The 10093-nt window shown below is 39.4% G+C and overlaps 1 protein-coding gene across 1 annotated transcript; it reads left to right on the top strand.

Moving 5' to 3' along the window:
• Window positions 1–7432: 7432 nt before the first annotated feature.
• LOC100481465 (olfactory receptor 1G1-like) lies at window positions 7433–8375 on the top strand. The gene is given in 2 exon segments (XM_011218167.3): window positions 7433–8085; window positions 8087–8375. Coding segments are annotated over 2 exon segments (942 nt in total).
• Window positions 8376–10093: the final 1718 nt, after the last annotated feature.

Below are 10093 nucleotides of genomic sequence, written 5' to 3'. Positions count from 1 at the left end.
ATGAAGCAATAATGAGACTTTGTGTTGAACTAAAATTGGGTAGAAAGAGAGCAGTATGGGAGCAGAAGATTGGCGAGACCAGGAGTTTAATTATACAGCTCAGAGCAATCTGAAGAAATAGTGAAGATATAGAAAAAGGATCTGCAGTTGACCCTTGAACAAACATGGGTTTGAACTTAATGGGTCCACTTACACACAAAATTTTTACAGAACAGTACTGTAAATGTATTTTCTCTTCCCTATGATTCCCTTAATAAACATTTTATTATCTCCAACTTACTTTATTGTAAGAATACAGTATATAATACACACGACATACAAAATATGTGTTAATAGACTATTTATGTTATTGGTAAGGCTTCCAGGCAACAATAGGCTATTAGTAGCTAAATTTGGGGGAAATCAAAAGCTACTTGCAGATTTTTTACTGTGCAGGGGGTTGGTGTCCCTAACCCCCAGTTGCTCAAGGGTCAACTATAAACACAAAGGTAATGGAAATAGAAATAATAAATGTGGTAATTATTATGAAAGTAATAAGTAAGGAAATATCTTCAAGGGTTTAAGATTTCACTAAAATGTCAATGATGCATTTAATGAAAATTGTGAACAAGAAAGTCATTTAAGTAAAATAAATTCCATATTTTCAAGAGTTCTTATGGGACATTTTCATGAAGGTATTCAATTAAATAGTAGAAAGAAAGATATGAAATTTTGGAGTAAAATTAACAGCACATGGACCATAGTGGAGAGATAAGTAAAGTTATGGAAATAGATGAAATCATCTAAGAGTATAAGATTCATGCCTAAGAGTCTTGAAGAGCAACTAAATTTCAAGAAAGGGAGCCATGATGCAGAATGAGGATTCTAGTGGGGGAAGTAAGACACTTATACAATCTAGAATTGATGTCAAGCTACATATCTGTCTCCTTTTTGTAACAGCTAAAGGACATAGCAGTGTATTGTCACAGTAATTTTCAGTAGGCACTCAACTGAAAAAAATGTAACAATAGCTAACAACAGGAATAAAATTATATATAAGTGCTACAAAAGAAATTCAAAACATGCCATGCAGCTTTAGAAAATGTAAATAACTTCATTAAATATCAAATATACATATGTATGCAGGTGTATGTATTTGCTGTAATATACAAATTATTGTGTCTTTTAATTTTCTCTTCTTGTTAAGATTTTATTTATTTGTTTGTGGGGGAGAGAGTGTGTGTGAGCATGAACTGGGTGGGGGAGGGGCAGAAGGAGAGGGAGAAGCAGACTCCCTGCTGAGCAGGGAGCCTGATGTGGGGCTTGACCCCAGGATCATGACCTGAGCCAAAGGCAGATGCTAACTAGACTGAGACACCCAGGCACCCCTGTGTCTTTTAATTTTGAAAGTAGCCCTGTGGCATAGAAGAAAATAGCCCTCCTTTACAAATAAGAAAGTCATATCTCCAAAAGGTGAAGTGACTTATTCAATGTCTTTCAATTAGTGAGATGCAGGTCTAGTAAGATGGGATTTGAGCCCAGTTTCCTCATGAGGAATGCTCTTCCCTCAACCCCAGAGCAGACCCACCGAGAAGATACAAAATTCTGAGTCAGGATGTGTTCACTAGCAGGAGCCATGGCTAGAACTCTGAAGGGCAGAGAGAACTCTCCACCCTCGGTAGAGCGTGAGCTATAGTTCAGAGATGGGAAACATGAGCTCACAGAAGTTAGCAAATTTTGAAGCAAACAAGAGAAATGATCCTTCTTTATTTTTATCCTCACCATCTTCATTCTATTAATCCATACTTATCCAGTGCAGACTGAAGGAGATGTCAAATAATTCCACAAGTAGCATTATAGTGTTCCAAAAAAAAGGTCCAAAATGGTGTCACTTAGAGTTCCAAAACTGATGCTTAATACACAACCTAATTGCAGTTTCAAACTCCCCCAGAAATAAAGTCTTAATTTGGTCAGTCAGAAATGTTTCAATCTTCCCCAATGAGACTGCCACATGGGCCCTCACCATCTCCCAAAGAAAGATGAGGTCATCTGCATGATAAGATCCCTTGCTTTTCCCCCAACAACCCCGCCTAGAACAATCTTTTTTTTTTTTTTGCTAATAACTTTCTTGCTCCCCTCCCCTTCTATGAAAACCTTCCATTTTGTACAACTCCTTGGAGTGCCTCTCTATTTGCTAGATGGAGGGCTGCCTGATTCATGAATCACTTAATAAAGCCAATTATGTCTTCAAATTTACTTGGTCGAATTTTGCTATTTAACACTAGTAACATAAATCGCAGCTGTCTTATTCCATTCCTCCTCTGGTTTTCCAGGAAGTCATGGGAAAATTTTAAATATATGACATTGGGCCATGGGTTTAGGCAAAAAGCAACGCAGAAAAAATATTCCTTCTCTAAAATTACACCTTCTTTATTTCTGAAGAAAGGGATAGTATGAGAACCATGTGTCCTCTGAGGACGATTGCTCATTGTCTAGAGTTAATGAGAAACACTGGGGCTATAATCTCTGATGGTTGCAGCAAGCCTTGAAAGATCTCCATGTGTTACTGATGAATAAAATGCTAGGATCCTACTCAGACCACAGAGGTGTCATGGCATGTCCTTAATGCCTCCTGGACCGGCTTACAACAGGGACACAACACTGGATTCTCAATCCTTTTGGGGTTTGGGTACTTCACAGAATTAATTATCTTTAATTTAAGGATCTTGAGGTTGGTCTAGCCTATAGCTAAGAATAGCAGAACTTTATTTCCAAGGATGCTGATGAAATTACTAGAACACATTTCTCATGGGTCCTATGAACAAGTAAAAGGGGCAGACATAAGCAGCAAATTCTGCAATAAATAGAAAAGGGATGTTCTGTGGTGGTTATTAGCCTCAATGTGGTGTTTTTGAATGCTGCATCCCAGGATGACATGTGTTGGCATGGTCGTAATCAACCTGGAAATCTTGTCCCTTTTTCCCAGAATGGACAAAAATTAAAAATTCTCTAATATTGTGAGACAAAAAGGAGAAATTTGAGTAGATGCAGTGATGGCAAGAATCATTCAGCACATCCAGAGCCTGAAGCAAATTTCCTTTTGCTGCCTCTAGAAGATGCTCCTTTCCCCTTCCTCTGACCACCCACAATGGGAGAGATGTAAGTGAAGCAGATGAAAGCCTGCCAGTAACACCCTCAGTGACTGGCAAAAACAACCAGGTAAGAGCTAGAGAGGAAGCTACATGACTCCATTCTGCTTCTTTTCTCCCCTTTCTCTGGTGTCCATCCCACACTGTAGTCATCTAGTTGCCCATCTCTCAAAAACAGCCCTGTGACAACAATGATGATACTGCACTGCTTTAGAGGCAGAGACCCAGGTCCTTTAACTTTTACAGACAGTGAGAGTCATTGTGCTTTAAGGAGAACAGAGCACAGGAATCAGCAGTAGCTTCTCTCCAAATAATTCCAGGATGATCCCTTTCACTCAACCTCTAGCCTTGAAAGGATACACAAGTGCACTCACATACCCACACACATGCACAAATACATGAACACACACAATCATGCCCACACACCACATTAAGGCATTAGAAGGATATGGCTCCAACCAAAGAAGTTTATCTCCTATTTACAGAATCTCCAGCAAAGAGAGGCTACATTATACTGCATTGTCTTCCACTTTATACATTTTAGGAGCCCATGGTTTGGTTTTGGAGAATGGTTTCCGCAATTAATTTATTTTTCAATAAGTGGTACATTCTATGGCTCAAACTTCAAAATGAGGTAAAAGATATATATGAAAATCTCTCTCCCTCTCCTGTGTCTTATCCACCCAATTCCCATACAAGTAATCACTTGTTAGATTATTAGATTATTGGTTTCCTGTTTATTCTTCCAGAGACTTTTAATAAACATACTAGCTAATAAAATATTTATTATTTTGGGAGGTGGGATTAAATTGTTATATTTAGGACCAGTGTGGGAATAGGAGTTAGAAATATTCCTGATCATTCAGTCCCCAACTACCACCTTACTCCCTGTTTCTAACCTTATAATGTTTACTTTTTTCCTCCCTGGATGTTCCCTTCCTCATCCAGGGGAAACAGGGTTTCTCTAAATTTCATTTCTGTTTTCAAATGTGCAATTGAGTTCAGAGGGCTTCCAAGTTAAGTTCACCAAAAATTATAACCAATCAACCACAGAAAATTTATATGTTAAAAAAGCACCCAGCCATATAAAATATGAGAACAAATTTGTTTTGAGTCACTGGAGTTATATTTTATAGCAAGCCTGGGGAAATGCCCACTGTGAAAAGAAAAGATAATACTCTGAAGGAGTTTTACATTTGGATGAAGTGCTGGGTACTTTTACAGCAAGAGATGGCCTCGAAGTTGGTAGCAAACATGCAAAGAAAGGACAAAGCATGGTCTCTGGTCTATGACTTAGAGAGCTAAAGGAAAGCTAGTGGAGGAGTTAGGGTTTCTGTCTGCTGAGCCAGAAACACTCAAGAGACAAGACTGACAAGAGCGGAGATTCTGAGATCCTTTTGAACTGCCTCAAGCCAATAAGCCACCTCTGTCCTGACTGAGGGAGAGGTAAGTGTCAGCTCCAGGCAGTGGAAAAAGCACCAGCTATGGAGGCCAAGGAACCACAGAAGTAACTGTGGTTAGAAGGGACATAGGGAGAGTCAATGCAGCTGTGTACAAATATGCGGTCGGTTAGTCCCACTACTCCCCCACCACACGTAGAGCTCTGTCTAAGTGTGTGGAGACTATAGAATCTAGGAAACATAGTCCCTGAGTAGTGTGGGCACTCCATCGAGAGAGTGGGGGAAACAGCACCCATCATGATCACATTTTAGCCAATGGCACACAGCTGACAACCTTGCAGATATCACCTGCTAGCAGACAGATTGTGGTGACTTAAGGAGACCATGAGTGGAGTGGAAGGAACAGGTCTTGGAATTAAACAGTGAGGCTAGATCCAGGTTCCACCCTTGCTGGATGTGACTTAAAAGTTAATGGTTATTTATTCATTTTTCTATCGGGGTTGTCTTTTACCAGTTTATTAAAATTACTGATTACTCTTTTAAGAATATTAATTCTTTCTATAATATATGTTGAAAATAGCTCCCCACCTTTTTGCTTGTCTTTTCATTTTGTGTTTGATCTTTTTCTTTAAAAGGACAATTTTTTATAATAATATTTTTATTATATTATGTTAGTCACCGTACAATTTTAAATTTATTCTGACTGAACCAATGTTCTTTTCCTTTAATGTTGCTTCCATTGGTTTTTACTTAAGCCATCCTTGTCCCAAGATCAAATAACTCTTATGTTGTATTTTCTCCTGGTTGCTTTATAGTTGTGTCTATATATAATGCTTTAACCACCTGAAGCTTATTCAGTAAACACTGTGAGGTGTGAATCTAAATTCACTTTCCCCATAGAGTCAACCAGCTTGTCACAGTACCATCTGTTCAACCTCCCTTTCCTTTCCTACCAGCTGGCACTACCATCTTAAGCAGAGTAAAATCTTATGTTGACTGTGCTGTTTCTGGGCTTTCTATCTTTTCTGATGCATTTTTTAATGAGGAGGGGGAGCAGTGTGCAACATGCCCTGCAGTATCTACATACAAGAGAAAGACAGTTTGGTGAGAAATACCTATGGTAGTGGGAGAATAAGATACCACTATTGCCTGGTGAACAGTAATTCCAGTGGGTGCAGCTAGGGCTGACAAATTCATAGGACATGCGTCAGTTTGGAGGGAAAAAGGAGCAAGGTGGAAAATTGATTCTGTAAGTTAATTCCTCAGATGAAACAGTGTTCCTTTCCCAGAATTTTACCTAGTGCATTTGTTTTGTTTGACAACTTTATGTCTCTGTAACCATAATCTTTTCTACAAATTCCTATGACCAGGACATTATGAACACAAAGCTATGTGTAACTACCAATCAAAAGGTTCAGGCTGTTCCCTCTGTCTGACATTACTTCTATCCAACTCCCTTTCAATTCTTTCTATTCTTTGAGGTTTATTTATCAACATGACAGATACTTACTGAGCACTTATGTTGTATCAGGCTCAGGGCTAATGCTAGATTTCAAAGATGAACAAGATAGACATTTTCTTAGGCTACTCTCAAAGATACAGTAACAGAGAACACAGACAAGTAAATGGAAGGTCACAGTCTGGAGTGACACATGCTGTGATTGGGGACGTGCAGGACCAGAAGGGGCATGAACCCGAGTTTGTTATAAAGAGGGTAAGTCAGGGAAGACTTCCTCGAAGAAACGACATCTAAGCTGAGACGTGAAGGAAGAGTATTCTACCACAAGAAAATAAGATGGGCAAAAGCCCAAAGGTGAAAAAGTATCTAGATCTTCTAAATAATTGAAAGTATAATTGTGCATTGGGTGTAGAATGGAGAAGGAAGTTCATGAGTCAGTAGAGACATCTATAATAAATGCCAGTATGATCAAGGGTTTTCAGGCCATATGAAGTTTAGAGTTTATCTTGAGAGTTATGAGAAACCCCGAAGGATTTTTCAGGTTGCATGACAAATCTGATATGATCTGTAGAAAGCCCATTCTCTCTATGATGAGGAGACCAGATGGCAGGTAGGTATGCCTACAGGCAGGATTTTTCAGGCGGAGCGACAAAATCAGGTATGATTTGTAGTAAGCCCATTCTCTCTGTGGTAAGGAGACCAGATGGCAGATGGGTATGCCTACAGGCAAGAATGACTGCCTAAATCTAAGTGATAAGTGAGTGTCCTGAATGAAGGTAGTGGCAGCTGGGACCAAGTACAGTGGATAAATAAAAAGAAATGGGTAAATTTTCACTATATTGAGAAAGTAAAATCACCATGATTTGGTAGTATTTGGATACAGATGAGGAGGAAGAAAAATGGGTCTATAATGGCACCCAGGTTTCTCGCCAACCCAGCTGCATAGATAGTGGTGATAATGATTTCAGCATTAGATATGCTTTCCACCAATTCCCAATCTTTTTTTCCAATAGCCATGCTTTTCTCAAAATACTGGGAAAATATGCTAAAGATTTATTTGACCTGTGAAATCTTTGCATGGATTAATGTCACAATGTCCACATGAATACCACAAGAGTTATGCAAACAACTCCAGCTTAGCTTTGGAGTACATGTACTAGATTAATGTTTATATAATAAATCTTTTTTAAAGAAACCTCTCTCCCACTGCAAACAAATCTTTGGTTTCCCATGGCAGGAAGCACAGACATTTGCAAATATTCAATTGAACTACATGAAACTGCCATTTTTGTAGGTCCTAAGCAGTTAAATACTGGATATTTCATCCAATGATGTTTCATCCATTTCACATTAGATTAACATTGGAATACTGCATAACTTTCAGAGTTCACAAACCAGGGCTTACCAATTTCATTCAATTAACCCAGCTTTCTGCTTACAGACAAATGGGGTGGGAAAACCTGACCAGCGTCTCAGAATTTTCCCTCCTGGGGCTTTCTGAACACCCAGAGCAGCAGGAAGTCCTCTTTGGGCTGTTTCTGTCCATGTACCTGGTCACAGTGGCAGGCAACCTCCTCATTATCCTGGCCATCATTGCTGATGCTCACCTCCACATGCCCATGTACTTCTTCCTGGCCAACCTCTCTCTTGTTGATGCCTGCTTCATGTCCACCACTGTCCCCAAGATGCTGGCAAACATATGGATCCAGAATCAGGTCATCTCATATGCAGGGTGTCTATCACAATTTATTTTTTTCATGCTGTTTGTGATGCTGGAAGCATTCCTCTTGGCCATCATGGCCTACGACCGCTATGTGGCCATATGCCACCCACTCCATTACATTATGGTCATGAGCCCTGGGCTCTGCATCCTTCTAGTTTCTGCATCCTGGATCATGACTGCCCTCCACTCTCTCCTACACACACTCTTGATGAACAGCCTGTCCTTCTGTGCAGAACACAAGATCCCACACTTCTTCTGCGACATCAACCCCCTTCTCAGTATGTCCTGCACAGATCCCTTCATTAATGAACTGGTGATTTTCACCATTGGGGGTTTTGTAGGCCTGGTTTGTGGGCTTTGCCTGATTATCTCTTACACATATTTTCTCAACAATCCTGAAGATCCCCTCAACTCAGGGGAAGCAGAAAGCCTTTTCCACCTGCAGCTCTCATCTCTCTGTAGTTTCTCTATTCTTTGGGACTTCCTTTTGTGTTTATTTCAGTCCTCCCTCAACCCGCTCAGCACAGAAGGGCACAGTAGCATCAGTGATGTACACTGTGGTAACCCCAGTGATGAATCCTTTTATCTATAGTTTGAGAAATAGAGACATCAAGTCTTCCTTAAGAAAGCTAATTTGGGTTAAGAAAATCCAATCCCCTTTGTAGTAGTGACTTCACACCCAATATGGGGGTCTCCACTTAATTGTATTCACCATAATTAAGCAGTAAAGAATGAGAGAAGGATAGAAAGTGGAGACCTCACTTCCAGGGTCTGTGATATGAACTTGAAATATTCATTCTTAAGCTACAGGACTATATCAAAACATACCCATCATCAGGCCAATATCATTAGCTTAATCTCTTCCAATCATAATGCTCTAAAATCACAGCCATTCAGATTTATAATATAATAAAGGATATACCTGAATCCTTTCAAAACAACATGGAACAGCTCATGACCAAAATAAGAGACTATTTGGTCATGCTGTTGTATGTGGCCAAGAATAAACTCCAGGGAAAGATAAATTTCCCCACCATTGCTATGATGTTGGTGACTTGGATCCCTGCCAATAGTGTTTTTGACATTGGGAATCCCCATATCTGTGAAGTCCCCATGCTGAGAGAATAGAAACTGGGACAGGGAAGGAAGGGTTTGATGGAGATGGAGTCCTTAGGTAGACCTGTTGTAACATTTCACCAGGCTACCAAGACCTCCATCCCTCTTAACATCTTAAATTTCACAGGAAATTTTGATTTTTATCTTTGGGGAAATTTTTCCAAATCAACTTCATCTTGAATGCCTGGAACCATTAATATGTGCTGAACCCCACTGGCATGGTTGCATTCATACAGTTAGGTGCCAGGAAAGAATGATTTTATAGACAGTTCATAGTCTTTTAGCAAAATGATTGAAACCCCCTCCTAAATGTTCCTTGGTCCCCAATCTCTCCCCATTCCATTCATTCTGTACACCACAATCAGATTAATCTTCATTGAATATGACTACCATCCTATTAGAAACATCTAGTGACCTTATACTGTCTGCAGAATAAAGTACAAACTTATTTGTTATAGCATTCAGGAACACTGTCACCAGCTCATAATGTATATGGTTCACAGCTCACACTGTTCTGTATTGTTCCCAAGATCAACTCAGGCCAATATTTTCATAACACATTGACTATTGTTGAAGTTTTCCAAAAAGGACTCAGAAAGCTAGGTCAGTAAAAGTTTTGGCAAATATATATAGAATAAGGTACTCCATAACCAATTACATTCCACAAGAAAGTAAAAAGCTACTCTGGTGTGCTATTTTTGATTCTTGCCTATTTCCCTTTAAGTATCTAGTTGCATGCTTAATGACATAGGTTGTGATTACTGTAGATAATATCTTCTCCAGTAGAAGTCAATTGTTGATAGCCAGCTCCCATGCTGGGTGATGATATGATGATCATATCATCCTCAATGGGCAAAAACTAAGAGCTTTCCCCCTAAGGTAAGGTGCATGACAGCAATATCCACTCTCACCACTGTTGTTCAACATAGTACTAAAAGTCCTAGCCTCAGCAGTCAGACAATAAAAAGAAATAAAATGTATCCAAATTGTCAAGGATGAAGTCAAACCTTCACTCTTCACAGATGACATGATACTCTATGTAGAAAACCTGAAAGACTCCACCAAAACATTGATAGAACTGATTCATGAATTCATCAAAGTCACGGAATGCAAAATCAATATATGGAAATCTGTTGCATTTCAATATACCAATAATGAAGCAGCAGAAAGAAAAATCAAGGAATCGATCCCATTTACAACTGCACCTAAAACCATGAGCTGCCTAGGAGGTAAAGGATCTATATTCTAGAAACGACAGGACACTTAT

This window comes from Ailuropoda melanoleuca, chromosome 1 (assembly GCF_002007445.2).
Source record: "Ailuropoda melanoleuca isolate Jingjing chromosome 1, ASM200744v2, whole genome shotgun sequence".
Classification (NCBI taxonomy): Eukaryota; Metazoa; Chordata; class Mammalia; order Carnivora; family Ursidae; genus Ailuropoda; species Ailuropoda melanoleuca.
The sequence above is the reverse complement of the archived record's forward strand: the minus strand, read 5'-3'. Positions and strand labels throughout refer to the sequence as shown.